Raw genomic sequence first — 15,946 nt, forward strand, 5'->3', positions numbered from 1 at the left:
ATCGCAATCGGTGGTCGATCATGCACACCAATCAAAACGTTGAGGCGCGTCCACGTTGAGCCTCACCCCACATAGGTGCAATGAGGGTCTTCTCATGCACATTGCAATCAAATGTATTTCCCACCTGCAGGGGAAGTATTACACCAGTATAATGCCATTCCATACAAAACAAATGTTTTATCTCAATCTGATGGGTATTTCAAATCAAACGAGGCAAGCATGACTCAATTTCAGTGAAACTTTATTACATTTGATTTAGGCCCTTGGATATAGACAGCTTACCCATGGCTCTTGCAAAACTTGAATCATAATCACTACTGAAGTAGAAAGAAAAACACTACAACTTAAGGTTATTTAGGATACTTACAATTTAAGTATCTATTTCCAAATGTATACAAGAGCCACAATAAATTGCAATAGTTATAGAGTGACTACACTAGTTGCTATCGAAAAGGCTATTCTGCCTGAATTTAAGTTTTTCATAATGATCATGCTACATGTACTAGATTGAATATGCAATCAGTCTCAACTCACTAAATTGAAAGTGTGCCTAATCATTTTGAAGTATATTGAATTATTATGAGAAATATCCAATCCAGAACTGTTTCATCTTCATCTCGACATTCTGTGTGTCCTTACTTCTCGTAGTAGAACCACTTGTCAGCTAAAAAACACAAATTCACATTTGTAACAAACCAAATTCTAACATTTCCACTGTAAAAACGTTCCATGTTGTGGCACAGAGTGACATGATGGACAAATATTGAACAATACACACCTGAACTTGGAATAGGCTCTGCATCTCCATAAGCACATGCCTGTAAAATAGGATGCAGGGGTTCCTTTCAACAACTAGGCTATGGAACATTAAAATATATATATTTAATGCACTCATGACATGAAAGTTTGGACACATGGAATGGGTACATTTGCGCAAACTTTTGACTGGTACTGTATGTGATGTGGACAACGTAATACTTTGCCAACCTGTGTTTTGCTTGTATGTGTGTGTGTGTGTGTGTGTGTGTGTGTGTATTTGTATGTGTGCTTGTTTGTGTCTGTTTATCTGTATGTGTTTGTGTGTGTATGTACAGTACCAGTCAAAAGTTTGGACACATGGGAAAATGTGTCCAAACTTTTGACTGGTACTGTAGAATGACACCGTTCATAGGTTGCAAAGGAAAAATACAAAGAAACTTACAGCATCAATTACAGCCTTGGCATCACCACTGGAGACACAGAATGGACTGTCTGAGACACAGGTGTTCAGGCTGGTTCAAATTAGTATGTTGAGAAAAGGCAGACAGAAACAACATTAGGTATAGTGATAACATCCTTCTCCCCCCACCCATTGTCTCTCTTGCTCTTTTCATTCAGTCTTTCTATCTTTTCTGTGGTACAGATTATGAAGTTGTGGTTAGTTGGATTATAAATGTAATACCAGTTTAACTCTCCAGCATTGGTCTTTTGCGAGATCAGTGCCTTCCAAAATTGATGAGTACTTTTGATTGTGTCAATAGCAAAGTCCTAGAGGAGAGAGACAGTTTCAGTCACCTGCAGTATCAGTTTTAATCATGCTATTAACAATTATAGGAATCGGATGCAATTGAATTAGTGCAAAAGTGCAAAAGAAATCATGTTGTAGTGGAACAGTAGAAATAACAGTTAGAAATTCAAGAATTTCAGGCAACCAACATGTGCAAAAATGTCCAACGTAGAAAAAAATAATTTACCCTGTCTTTAAACTCCCCATTGAAAGCAAATTGGTTCTCAGGTTTTCCATCTGGCACTTTGTATCTTTTAAACCAATCAAATGTTGCCTCCAGGTAGCCAGGCTTGTGTCTTCTTATATCATCGATACCTACGGAAGGGATGGAAAGCGATACCCGTCATTAGCTATGGTGTACTGTTAGCACTACCAACACCAACAACAGGTAAACAGACAGTGGAACAAAAGTCATACTGTACTGTACATAATCTTACAGTTAAAGTCATTGGCCTCAGGATCCTCAACATTGATCACGATAACTTTCCAGTCTGTTTCACCCTCATCTATTAAAGCCAGGGTCCCCAACACCTTCACTTTAATAATCTCTCCTCGACAGCACACCTAAGGCACACACAAAAAAACCTGAAGGTTGAAGAAATTAAACAAGTATACTGTCCTTAGTATTTGTTTTACTTATCATCCAAAAATGCTTTATTGCTATTATGTTGTTTAAAAGGCTATCAAGCACAGGAAGGACACCAGCTGCTTTCAAGAAAGCCAAGTACAGTCGTGGCCAAAAGTACATTGTGTTTGCAAAGTTTGCTGCTTCAGCTGTTGTGGTGTTGATTCACATTGCTACTCAATTATTGTGCAGAGTGATCAGATGGATTTTAAATAAAAGCTGAACCCAACATTTTGTATTCACAAAAAAGTAATATCATCAGCACATGGGAGACTGTAAACTTGTTCTTGGCAGGTGAAATCACTTTATCATTCTGATTGGATTTTATGAGCAGATTGAACAAATACTGAACCTGCAAACTTTGCAAAACAAAAATGTTGTCACTGCCAAAATATATGGCCACAACTGTATAGTTTACCTTATTTCCTATATCACAAATGTCAATGGGGTCATTGTCACCACAGCATCCTGTATCTCCATCTTTATGGCCTGGGTCTTCCCATGTCTATTTGATGGAAAGACCCAATAAACAATAATTAGTCAAATGTTAATTAATAGCATGATCAGTGCTATTGGCCATGGCTCACAAGGGAATATCACTTACTTGTGGGATTGCTCCATAGTTCCAAATGTAACCTTTGTGTGGAAACACATTAGATACAAAGCGAAGGTTTCCCTTTTTAATATCTTGTTTCAAAGGATTTAAAGGGTCCTTGGTAGCAATCTGAGAGAAATAGAAGAAAGAAAAATGTATAAGCAGGGGGTTGTAATACAAGTTATTTGGCAATACATGATTGAGCAGGACATAACTCAATAATTCACATTTCACAGATATGCAATGGAATCACCTGTCCATTCATATTTTATGAATATAGAAACACCATAAAGAAATAAGCTATACCTCCATCTTTGCATTTGTCCATCTTGGAACCTCAACAACAGCATGGAAGATATTCTGTCAGAAGAAAGTCAATGTTTATCTCTCAACCAAACTATGAATAGAGTAAAAAAAAAAGATGACTAATTTGTACCTATCATCAATGTACAGTAAACCTTTCACAGTGATAACTGTTATTTATAGACTACCATGTCCATCATAAGAAATTAGGGATTTGCTTTGTGCTTTTACAGGAGCAGTTAGTGATGCTTTATTTTCTTCTGTGTTGGTGTCAGGTGTAAAAGCTCTTTACTCCAATATTTTTCAGGTTAGAATTTGTTCAGACAATACCATCTCACCAACAAGTCAAACACTCAAAGGATACAGCTTACATGTACTGTATGAACAAAAGAGGGCATTTGGTGGGAAATGTTTCATGAACTATGGTTGTTAGGTGAGTACTCTCATCAGTACCATTAAAGTCAATATTTTAGAGTGACAAAAGTTCATATTTTGTCCAGTGAAGAATTATTACTGTTTTTAAAAAGCCTCACTGGACAAAATAACCAAAAATTCATCTAAGTAGAATGGCATGCCATGGAATATGCCAAGAAATTCATTTAATAATTTTCCACAGCCTGTCCCACGCATTAACAATAATTCTCACCTCTGCTTCATTTGCATAAATCGGTATGTCATGAAATGGTGAGATATATTTCCCCTCAGAATTTTCTGCGAACAGATACACAAATGCATTCTTATTGCGGTCGCCTTGAATAACTTACAGTACAATGTGATGTTACACTTCAAGATGAGTAATACAACTGTCCACATACAGTTTAGCCACAATACCGTAAACTCGAAGATTACAAAACAAGCAAAATAAGGCAACATGTACATACAAAAGTCAATTCACAGAACCACACTTACTGAAAAACATTTTATAGTCCAGTGTATTGGGCTTGCCCCTCTCCTCCACAGTAAAACTCATGTTTGCTGTAATTCAGTCCAGTCCTTTTCCAGTCCTTCTTAGCACAGCAAGTTAATAGACTGAGAGGAAAAAGCCCTGCTCTTAATAACCATCGCCGAGTACATGGAGTAGGCATGCGCACCTGTTAAGCCAACGGATACACAACCCCAGGAGACAAGCTTGATCTTTCTTTGAGAAATTATGAGAATCAGTAGACTATAAGCTGTTCACACAATGGAGAGGGAATGTAATACATGTTTTCAACTTTACAGTCGTGTTTCTGTACATTAGGTAGACAGCTACACTTGACGTGATGCAATACAACATAGTAAGTATACACATTTGCCCTCATTGAGACTTAACAAATCAAACTGATTCTGGGTGAATTATATGTTTGGGAAAACCAAAGGAGAACTAATTGATGACCTAATTTGACTGTATGTTAGTACTATTTATGTTACTTCTGTATTGTGTTGTAAATAACAGTTTAATGTATAGGTGGTTGACTTATAATTACTGGTCTCACATGTTGATTGTTTTGCTATAAAGTTTCTGCATGAACAGGTAATAGCAGTAGGGTGGTAACTACACAGTTTCTGAAGGGCCTTCTCAGTCAAACCCCACAAAGGGAAACAGATGGTGTTGACTGGCGTTTGCACTAAACCAATTAAAAACCAGATTAAGTGTTATGCCCATGAATGACCTTTCCATACACTTAGATTTCACGTAATTTATTTGATTAGGTACATCTTATTTCATTTAAGTGAGCAGGAATACCTCAAATGGTACATTTAAGTTCTACAATGATGGTCAATTCCTTCATTTAAGTACCAATATTTAAATGACATGCTGTTTTTGTATGCTTTTATACAGGCCTTAGTGGTCGCTTAAAACTGTGTCTCTTTCCCGAAATTCTGCCTTGGTGTTCCGCCATGGCTGAGCGGTTAGGGAGTCGGACTATTAATCAGAAGGTTGTTGGTTCGATTCCTGGCTGTGCAAAATGACGTTGTGTCCTTGGGCAAGGCACTTCACCCTACTTGCCTCGGGGGGAATGTCCCTGTACTTACTGTAAGTCGCTCTGGATAAGAGTATCTGCTAAATTACTAAATGTAAACTGCCATGCTTTGGTCATTTGCACGCCATGTTGTCTAATGCGTTCCAAGTTCATGTCTCATTGGCGGGCCAAATTCTCTGGGTGGGCAAGCAGAGAAAGGGAAGGTAACCCTATCCTCTTATGATGACATAAGAGCAATATTTTCAAATCGGAGCGTTTGAGCTTTAATTTTCTCAAAAGCGTAGAAGAATACCCAGGGCTTGGTTTAGACCTTTCACTTTTTTTCACATTATTTTCCAGCCGCTGGGGGTTCAAAGGCAGGCTAGGGGAACTCATATTAATGTTAAATAACCTTCTAAAGTGAAATGTTCGTGTCATGGGACCTTTAATACAATATGTGCATTTTATCATAACACAAAAATACACCAATGGTCATGTACAGTTATTTAGCTTTATTCAGTAGCAATATATCTTGAAAATAAAGATGAACCATGTATAATGTTTAAAATACTAAATAGTTATAGTAATTTTCAAGTGGCTGCCCTACATAGGGTACACACAGCCTTATCTGCAATGGCCCCATCTAAAAAAACAGAATGTATTCTGTGTATAAACATACAGAACAGAATGGCACTGCTACAATTTCTGTGTGGTTTCATATTTCAGTCAAGACAATCACGTATTCGATCTGAGCATTTATTGTTACATGACATGGACATGTTGATTCAACTTTGGCGGAGTGGATGATCTAAGGGAAGCACTCCCTGCCTCCTCAATGTAACACATACATACATGACATATGAGGCAGGGAGCAAAAGCAGGAGCAAATATAGGTTCCCACTTTTGGGGGGGCTAAGCCCCTAGATAAAACCTATTATTTTTCCTGTGACCCAGCAAAACTAGGGGGGTCTGGGGGCATGTCCCCCAAAATAGGGCTAGATACGCCCATGAGCAATAGCGATATAATCCCCCGGAGGGAACGAACAGACAGACAGCACGGGGGAGAAACGGGATGTGTAGGGCGTCAGCAGCACTGATTATATAACAACCGGGGTGAGTGTGTACGTGCGTATCCGCGCGTCTTTTGAAGATGCCTTATCGGACGTGGCCCAATGAATATGCGCTGCTAACATGGGTGTGGTAGTGGGCGGTGGAAAGGAAGGTGGAGTAAGACGCCTTACGGCGTCTAATTATACCCGACAGGTATAATTTGTTACATATGTAACAGACATGGTCTTGCAAGTTCCATCAGAGGTATACAGGCAACCGTCCGCTCCCATCGGGAGTCGAACTCACCACCTCTGACTTCCCAAGCGCCACCACTTCTAACAACGCCAACGAAAAGCTAGCAATTGGTCGACGCGGGTGGCCAGATCCATACTTGAGGAGTGAGTTTCACCACACACCGGCTACACATACATCTACTGATCACTCCCATAAAAGCAAATGTTTTCACACATTACAATTGCATGCAGAAATGGAGAAAGAAAGAAGTAAGAACGTCCATTCAATCGCAATGAATCACAATGTATTTTCTCCACAGAGAATATTACTGGCACTTTCAGAAAGAGCAAATAACATGAAATAGTGACAGGCCTACTTTAGGCCCTCCAGCAAAAGTTTGTTTAGTTTTTGCTCCTACCAGCACTTTGTTCTTCCCTTTGTTGTGAGTCCAAGCACCGGTGACTCTGACTGCTGGGTCACCAGAGACCCCACCTGAACAGGCAAAGCTGAAACTTAAAGGCTGCCAGAAAACCACCTCTGACGTTCTCATTAAAATATCCATAGATAATAGGGTTGAAGTTGTGTCCTCATTATGTCACCACACCACTACGTGTCGCTTTATTGTACTATTATGTGTGGGATTACCATGTACTGGGAGAGAAGTACTTAATGTTCGAGAATAAGCTAAAAAGTGATGTACCATGCTGTAGAGCTGCTCCTACTTTAGATAAAGAGTGAAGTTAATGCCTGCCTCGTGTTCCTTTCTTCTTGCAATATAACAGTTTACACTGCCGTTAAAGAATGCCAACCAGTGTGCGAACGGAAAAATGTACATGGCAACCACATTGAGCTGGCTGGTGGTTAGGTTGCCATAGTCTGTCAGCATCATCAGGATCCACAGAGGCAGCCAGGATAAAGTAAATAGCAAGGCCAAAACCAGAAGCATGTAGATGGCCTTAGTCTTTCTTCTGTAGCCCTGTTGTCGGTTGTGCTCACTGGGAGCCACACCCACAGAGGGGGACTTGAGTTTCAAGGCAATCCGAACGTACATGATGACAATCAGGCTAACAGGCCCAAGGTAGATGTGAAAAAAGAGGACTGTGGTGTACATTTTTCTCATCCCCTGGTCAGACCAAGCTTCCCAGCAAGTATACATGGGGAAGTGCTGTTGTCGGTGTCCACCATCAGGTGATAATCATCCAGGGAGACTGAGTGTGATGGCAGACGGACACATGATGATCACAGCTAAGGCCCAGATGAACACAATGATGACAATTGCTTGTCTCAGGGTGAGCTTCTTCTGAAAGGGGTACATGATACAACAAAACCTGCGAGACACAATGCACGGTTAATAATGAGGTCACATTTTTAGATGTTTCCTAAAACAAAACATTGGGCAAACTAATTCTATTCTGAAATCCCTTGACATTAGTTTAGCACAATATTTCTGCTGAGACTCCTATACCTAGTTGCTGTAATGTTACTGACAGTGAAATTCCATGACTTGGGTGATTACTTTATTCAGTGTATTGTGTGAGCCTTTTATCTTGTGTTTTTCCATCATCAGGAGCTCAAACTAATTTCACAAGGTGGATTAAATCCTTCATTCACAGTCATGCAAAAGATGAAGATAGTACCTCCAAAACAAAACATGAAGACACAGCAACAAGGTAATTGATTCTGATTAGTGGAAAAGAGCAAGACAATTAACCTTTCCATTGCAATGGTCACTAGAGTAAACACAGATGCTGACACAGAAACTCCTTGTATCAGTCCGCTCATTTGACAAATTACCTCATCAAATGGCCACCCTGAAATATCAATGGAAAGACAATCAATTACTTTAATACAGCATCACATACTGTTGTGGATTTGTTGACCTACTTAATATGTTGTTAATAGCCCTAGAAATGCTAAATAAATAATGTATACACAGTGCATTCTGAAAAAGCTGAATATGTTTCAGATTCATCTCAAGCTGAATTCAATTTTTAAAAGTTATCGATAATCTACACACAATACTCGGCAATCACATGTTTGGAGTGTTAAGCAAATTTATTAAAAATAAACGTATATTTTATTTACATAAATATTCAGACCGTTCACTTCGTATTAAGTTGAAGTACCTTTGGCAGCAATGACTACCTCAAGTATTCTTGAAAATGATCCTACATACAGTTTGGCACACTTTTCTTTTGGATGTTTCTCCCATTCTTTGGGCCAGTATCGTTCAAGCTCAACGAGGTTGGATCGGGAGCATTGGTGCACAGACATTTTCAGATCTCTCGCGAGATGCTCTGTTGGGTTCAATTTTCACCCCAGTCAAAGATCATGAGCACTCTAGAAAAGTTTTTTTCTCAGGATTGCTCTATGTTTTTTATACATCCATCTTTCGATCTATCCTGAATAGTCTCCCAGACCCTATTGCGGAAAAACATCCCCACTGCCTGATGCTGCCACCACCGTGTTTGACTGTAAGGATGGTATTAATGAGGTGATGCTCAGTGCCCGGGACCTCCTCACATGAAGTTTGGAATTGTGGCAAAATGGTTCAATCTTTGTTTCATCAAACCAAAGGATTTTTCTTCTCATGATATGAGAGTCATTCAGGTGCCTTCTGGCAAACTCCCAGCAAGCCATGTTCCTTTTAGGGGAGGAGGAATGGTTTCCATCTGGCTACCATAAAAGCCTAGTTTGTGGAGTGCTGCACTGATGGTTATCCTTCTGTAAAGTTCACCCATCTCCACAAAGGAAGTCTGGGTCTCATTCATAGTGACCATTGGGTTCTTGGTTTCCAAGGCAATTCATCCCCGAATTGCTCAGTTGGCTGGGCGGCCCTATCTAGGAAGACTGTTGGTGGTTCAAAACTTCTTTCATTTCAGAATAATGGAGGCTATTTCTCTTGGGCACGTTTAATGCTGCAAAATGTTTCTGTATCCTTACTCAGATCTGTGCATTGGCACAATCTTGTTTCACAGATCGGTGTACAATAGTCTTGACATGCATGGTTTGCTTTTTACTCTGATATGCATGATCCACTGTCAGATCTTATAAACAGGTGTGTTCCTTTTCTAATTATGTTCAATGAATTCAACAATCATGTTGTAAAAGCATCTCAAGGACCAGTGATTGAAGTTGGAAGCCCCAGAGCTCAATTACCCAGCCTGGCTGCCAGCCCAACTTCTCCCCGCCGACAAAAAAATTTGGTCGGGAAATTGGGTCTGGAGGGTCTTGTATTGGGAACAACTACATAAAACCAGGATCTGGACGGACCAATAAAATTGCCAGGGCGGGCTTTATATGATGATGGACAGATGATCAACAGTAATCAACAACGTCACGAAAGAGCCCTTGGGTTGATTTTGTTTTCAACAAACAACATATTACGTTGCTCTGATTGGTTGTAGGTCTATCCAATTGAGCGAAGAGGCATTTGTTTTACGAGTTCGGTTGAAACACGCCCCATAGTCACAGCCCAACGGAGAGTTTTCAGACTCATATTCTGACTAGAATTATGAGTATGACGTCAGGCTATCAATTACCCATATATTTCAGTCTTTAATTTGTACGATTTTTTTGTTGTTGAATAAATTTCAAGATGAGTCTGATACAGTAAAATGTTGACTAATAGAAAGGGTCTGAAAACTTTCCAAATGCACTGAGTGTGGTCTAAAATAAGTGTATTGTTATAGTCTTACCTGTTATCAAGTTGTCCACAAGGCTGATAGGCAAGCAAAATATGCCAACCTAGGGTCACTTATAGCCAGATTAAGAATTAAAATGTTTGCAACGGTCCTCATCTGTTTGTTTTCCAAAACAATCATACAAACAAGAGTATTGCCGACAATGCAAGGAAAGAAAATCAAAGTAGGCCTATATGCAAAGGTAAACACTGCAGCCACAGATGAACAATGCTGGTAGTAGGAAGGGAAAGAATATTCTCGTGTGCCATCCAGGTGCAGTGTTGTAGGCTACGCCTTTTCAAAATCCATGTCAATCAGATAGGAATTATCATTTCCGAAAGAAAACCAAAATAGCCAAACTGATTTGAGTAAGATTGTGTAATTATTTTCTTCGAATCTTGATAGCATAGTAGGCCTAGTTAGACTTCATTATTATTTTCTGCCAAATAATCTAGGAAACAATAAGTATTTCTGTCGCATGGTTTATAAAAATATGTTTGGGATGTTGTTGGGATAACATTTTACTGATTACTGAGTTAAGGGTCACATTTTCATGCAGTCTCATCTTAATGCTGTTAAATACCAAGATGGTGTGAAGCCCAATGTGCACACCCAAATGTAGGCTACATTAATACTATCAGAGCTTATTTTCCCGATAATGACCGGCGTTCTATGCATTATCCCGCTTGTTACACGGATACTTGCCAACAAAATTGGCATCACTGGCACTGCACTCCAGTGGATCTCATCCTACCTCTCGGGAAGATCCTACCAGGTCTCCGGGGGAGGCAAACTGTCTGACCCTCACCAGCTCTCCACCGGTGACCCACAGGGCTCCGTCCTTGGACCCCTCCTCTTCTCTCTGTACACCACCTCACTTGGACCAATCATCACCTCCCATGGCTTCTCCTACCACTGCTACGCCGACGACACCCAGCTGTACCTGTCGTTCCCCCCGACCGATCCGGGGATCTCAGCTAGGATTGAAGCCTGCCCCGCAGACATCTCCGCCTGGATGACCGAGCACCACCTCCAGCTGAACCTCGCCAAAACTGAACTTCTCATCATCCCGGCTAAACCCTCCATCTCCCACGATCTGTCAATCACCCTGGGATCTGCAACGGTGACCCCCTCATCCTCTGCCAGGAACCTTGGGGTTACCATGGATGACGAGCTCTCCCTCACGGCCCACATCGCCGCAGTCTCCCGGTCTTGTAGATTTACCCTCTACAACATCCGGAAGATCAGGAGATACCTGTCTGAGCACTCCACCCAGCTGCTAGTCCAAGCACTGGTCCTCTCCAAGTTGGACTACTGCAACTCGCTGCTCGCTGGTCTCCCAGCATGTGCAATCCGCCCTCTTCAGAAGATTCAGAACACAACGGCCCGCCTGGTCTACAATCTACCCAGACGCTCCCATGTTACCCCGCTCCTCATCTCTCTCCACTGGCTACCCATCAACGCCCGTATCAGATTCAAGACCCTGGTACTGACCTTCCGAGCAGTGAACGGGACTGCACCCGTCTACATCAAGTCTCTCCTGCAACCTTACACCCCCACCCGTCACCTACGGTCTTCTTCAGACAACCGCCTGGTGGTCCCACCGCTCAAGACTGCCCGGTCCCAACACAAGCTCTTCTCCTGCCTGGCCCCCCAATGGTGGAACCAGCTCCCCACCTCCATCAGGGACACTGACTGTCTCCCCACCTTCAAGAAAAGGCTCAAGACGCACTTGTTCCCAGAGTACAACGGCACTTAAGAATGCTTGGCTGGACTTGTTAGTTAGTTTCCTCCAGGATCACAATGACTCATTAAGTGACTCATTGCTCTTTTAGGTTAGATATAACGAAGCTAAGTCTTGTACTCGCTGTGTAATATTTTACTGTTGATTGTTCTTCTACAGGTACAGTCCTGCACTTTTGTGGTTCATGTTGTTTTAATTTGTAACTTGTATAACTGCATGCTCTTATGGGTCTTCCCTTTTGGCACTTGTTTAGCTTTTTCACAATGTATGCTTCATGTTTTGGCTACTTGCAATGTTTGGGACAATCTCGTTGTTATGATCAGTGACCTACGCTCTTTTGTAAAGCTCTCTCTTGGAAGTCGCTTTGGATAAAAGCGTCTGCTAAATGAATAAATGTAAATGTAAAATTAACTCAACACAGTGTGTCTTTTTACTGTTTATTTGTTACCCTTGATAGTGTTGATCAGCAGAGAAATAGTTTGCCAAAGACGTTGAACTTCATAGACATTGAACATTCTTTAGGCTTCAAATCATCTGACATCGCTAAGCAACAGAGTACACTTGCGGAGTGCTACGAAAGACGTGAATCAGAAGCAAAAAGGCCACTTTCCTTGCCAGCGGTCTGTTATACATAGCAACAGTCTGTTATGTGAGGGATAATGCCCGACGAGGTGTCCAATATCACCTGATAATGGACTCCGCGGAAGCCTCCGCTTCGTCCATTATCAGGTGATATTGGACACCTCGAAGGGCTTATCCCGCTATGTCATGGTCACTTGCCAACAATTATTTTTTTTGTCTACAAACATTAATTCATGTTTTCAGGCATTTTGCAAAATAAATCTAACGTTTTTTAACGTAAGCCAACTCTGATATGTTATAGTCCGCTCAGCTCATTGAACCAACAGCGGCTTTCCCTTGGCTGAGCTATTAGCCCGAAAGCTAACCTTATGCTAGCAAGATTCAAAGGCAATAACATTGTGTACGTTTGACAAACTGTAGGCCTAAATATAATTTTAAAGTATGTTTGACAAGAAGACTAGCGAGCTAACCAGCCATGTCACTGTCCAAAGATCAATAACAAGATTTTCACTAACAATATCGGCCATACATACTAGTACTAGGCTACATGGCCGCAGCCTGTGGAGCGAGTTGAATAGCAAATGTATGTGAGATGACCGCATCAAAGTTTACATATTCTCCAAACAGTGATTATAATTCGACAGTATGTTTAACAACAAGACTAGCCAGCTCTCAAGCCATGTCATTGTCCCCAAATAAAATCAAGATTTTTAAGAAGAAAATAATCGGCCATGTGTAGAGTGTCTGAAGTAGATTGACTTGAGAGGTGAATAGCGAATGGGATGTGAGATGAGCGGTGACACTGAAACAGTATCAGAAAGGTAACATTTTCAAATAGGTTAAAATAAATATTGAAGACACTCATTGTTGTGAATTACAAGTTAGCTTCTTGTTATAGTCTTTCAAAGTTGTAAATGGAGGCTTTGACTCCGTCACTATTGTTATGGTTACTTATTTCAGACACTTTGTACAGGCTCATATACTATGTTGCCAGCAGAATAATTTAGAACGGTGAAAAGACAGTTTTGCTGCAATGACGCAGTAGGTGTCTGTTATCACCCGATAATGGACACCCCTGCAGCCAATCAGAATCGAGTATTCACCCAGACCATGGTATAACAGAAAATAATTGACCGCAGAACGTTGGGTAGCCCTATTCAAGTGAATGGAGCTTTCTACAGCGTTAAGAACAGCCGTGTAATAACGGTGTAGAACTATTGGTTTTCCTGTACCCTCTGGAGGAAGAGGGAAAATTGAGGAAGAAAACTTCAATGCTGTCAGATTTTGGAAGGTGATTCATTCAAATGACCCCAACTATAAACCATGGAAAAAAATCTAAGGCACAGCATACAGTCGGACTCCAACTGGGGAAAAAGTCAAAAACTCAGGTTAAAGTTCCTAGATGTCAGCTGTTGATAGAATTTCATAACGTTGAGGAGATTGAATAGCAATAACAGTGTCTTTATCCAAAGGGTTTGCCTTCATGTTTATCTGCTTTAGGGCTGGCATTGCAGACAGCTTCTCCAATGGAATTTCTGTTACAGAAAAATGCATACATGTTACATGTAGGCTAGCCTATATGTTAACAATACTTATTTTTCATATATTTAATGTGTGTATGTGTGTTTTAGCATTAGTTTCCTCTTACCATTAATATCATTGCCTTCCAGATTGATTCTCTCAAGGGAGTGTATTTCAGTGAGTTTTTCAGGAAAGACTGAGAACTTGTTACTGGCCAAGTTGATGCTGGTTAGATGTTTTAATTCTCCCACAGTGTCTGGTAGTTTGGTAAGGACATTGCCTTGCAAGTCCAACTCTGAAAGGAGAAAACTTTGTTAGTGCAATTCCTAATAAAATATAATATGTAACTGATTTCAAGTTTTACAAATCAATGAATAATTACTTTGTTCTAGTTCATACCTCTCAATTCAGTGAACATTGCAAAGAATTTTGTATTTATTGCCTTCAGCTCATTGTCAGCCAGTGTGATAATGTGTATGTTTTCTGTGACACTCTTCAGGACCTTAAAGACTCCGTCTGGAAAACTTATCAACTTGCAGTTTGACAAATCTATAAAACATGTCAGAACATTTGTCAGATGGCACTCCATTTTGAAATGGAAAACGCATCACATCTGTCAGATATCATCAGGTCGGACAACTCTCAATACTGTGAGCCGGATGTGAATGTATGTTATTTTTCCTTCATAATACAATTCTAATTCTATACAGGGTTCTAGGTCTAGGAGAATGAGCGTAATAATGCTTAAGATAAAGACCTTTGACACCATCTGTTGGTCAAATCAAGAACAATTTACTTACCCAGGTTATCTTTTCCCTCTTCTACAGTTGCATTGATCCTCCGAGCAACATTAGCTACAGCCTCAGCCATTTTGCCTAAATAGGTCAAACCAGGTAAATAAAAACATTTGAGTAACATTGATTCTTTTGAATTTTAGGTTTCAGTGACGCTTGTGTAATCTTGTCATCCTAGTGTCTGGTTGGGGAAGTTGAAGACAGGCGGGGCAGGGAACACTGGAGCTGCATGTAGGGTAGCCCGTGTTAAAAAAGGCTTGCTTACAATATTAACTTTATACGCCTGTGTTGCCCAACATATCCTATATCATAGGCCTACCAATTAAATAGTATTTTTGTTGCGTCCATTCCAAAACTTACCCAAGCTTGGACAGTTTGACAGCTGTCTGCTTGTTGGTTTCTCTATGCGTAGCTAGGCTAGAAGCTTTCTAGTAGCCTAGTGTGGACCAATGAAATCCATTCATTTACACAACCAGTCAAATTTGGTGATAATGTATTTTTAGCCTTAGCTCGATACTTAACGCACATGTAAAATATTGCTTACAACCAAATAGTTCTTTCAATCGTACTCATAAGAAGGAATTAATATAATGCTAAATAACACAGTTCATATGGTTTAGCGAGCCATGTACACTGTACCCGAGATCATTTCAGCTTCTAGCTAACTGCACTAAGGACATCAAACATGCGTAACATAGTTGCAGAACAGCAATGACATGTGGTCCCATATGCCGATGCCAATTTGATTCTGAATCCAGGTTAATCGTAAAATCCGTTCATAGGCATTAACAACTGCATAGCCTATGTATATGTAATGACACATTTTAAGTATTAATGTTTTGAAATTGTACGGAAATGTTATGCAAAGCTAATGTTAAAGAAGTTCTCGATGTTATTGCCATTATTTAGCTCTAACGTTCCTATGAAAACAAATGTTTATCTTCAGTACGGTGCACATTCAGCTATGGGCTAATGACTAACTGAAAATACATTCAACAATTTTGGATAGCTCTATGTCCAATTTCATTTAAAAGGAATAGCCTACCTCACAGCATCTAATAATTTTAAATGGAACCTACCTGGAGCCCTGGTTTAGTTCTTTCTCTGACATATTCTACATACATACTAGCTTGGTCACTGTTATGGTTCTGGAAAATCCTTGAACAATGATTTAAAAACACCCGGGACAATGTGCATTCAGGATGTTTAACCTCATACAATGTGTCTAACTTCCACCACCACAGCATGTTTGCTATTATTTGTTTCTTTAATGCAGGGATTTCTTCTCACTCAGTCTACTCTGTTAGCGAATGCTTTTTTTGCGCA

The 15,946-nt window shown here is 40.3% G+C and overlaps 3 protein-coding genes across 3 annotated transcripts; all 3 read right to left on the reverse strand.

The window, feature by feature from the left end:
• Window positions 1-635: 635 nt before the first annotated feature.
• Window positions 636-4,039, reverse strand: ppa1a (inorganic pyrophosphatase 1a). Its single transcript, XM_084669796.1, has 11 exons — window positions 3,979-4,039; window positions 3,716-3,780; window positions 3,073-3,126; window positions 2,776-2,895; window positions 2,590-2,676; window positions 1,984-2,110; window positions 1,734-1,861; window positions 1,442-1,527; window positions 1,202-1,271; window positions 779-818; window positions 636-664 (listed from the first exon to the last, which is right to left on the reverse strand). The coding sequence occupies exons 1-11, from the start codon at window positions 4,037-4,039 to the stop codon at window positions 636-638; spliced, it is 867 nt and encodes a 288-aa protein (XP_084525922.1).
• Window positions 4,040-7,014: 2,975 nt separating this feature from the next.
• Window positions 7,015-10,544, reverse strand: LOC146260363 (neuropeptide FF receptor 1). Its single transcript, XM_084670532.1, is given in 7 exon segments — window positions 7,015-7,460; window positions 7,463-7,506; window positions 7,508-7,624; window positions 8,008-8,107; window positions 9,995-10,045; window positions 10,048-10,267; window positions 10,512-10,544. Coding segments are annotated over 7 exon segments (1,011 nt in total).
• Window positions 10,545-12,146: 1,602 nt separating this feature from the next.
• On the reverse strand, window positions 12,147-15,305 carry lrrc20 (leucine rich repeat containing 20). The gene is made up of 5 exons (XM_084670272.1): window positions 14,981-15,305; window positions 14,627-14,701; window positions 14,226-14,375; window positions 13,954-14,121; window positions 12,147-13,840 (listed from the first exon to the last, which is right to left on the reverse strand). Exons 2-5 carry the CDS (start codon window positions 14,694-14,696, stop codon window positions 13,704-13,706), a joined length of 525 nt encoding a protein of 174 aa, XP_084526398.1. The 5' UTR covers window positions 14,697-14,701; window positions 14,981-15,305; the 3' UTR covers window positions 12,147-13,703.
• Between the last annotated feature and the right edge of the window lie 641 nt (window positions 15,306-15,946).

This window comes from Hypomesus nipponensis, chromosome 13 (genome assembly GCF_054491055.1).
Source record: "Hypomesus nipponensis isolate SF chromosome 13, ASM5449105v1, whole genome shotgun sequence".
NCBI lineage: Eukaryota > Metazoa > Chordata > Actinopteri > Osmeriformes > Osmeridae > Hypomesus > Hypomesus nipponensis.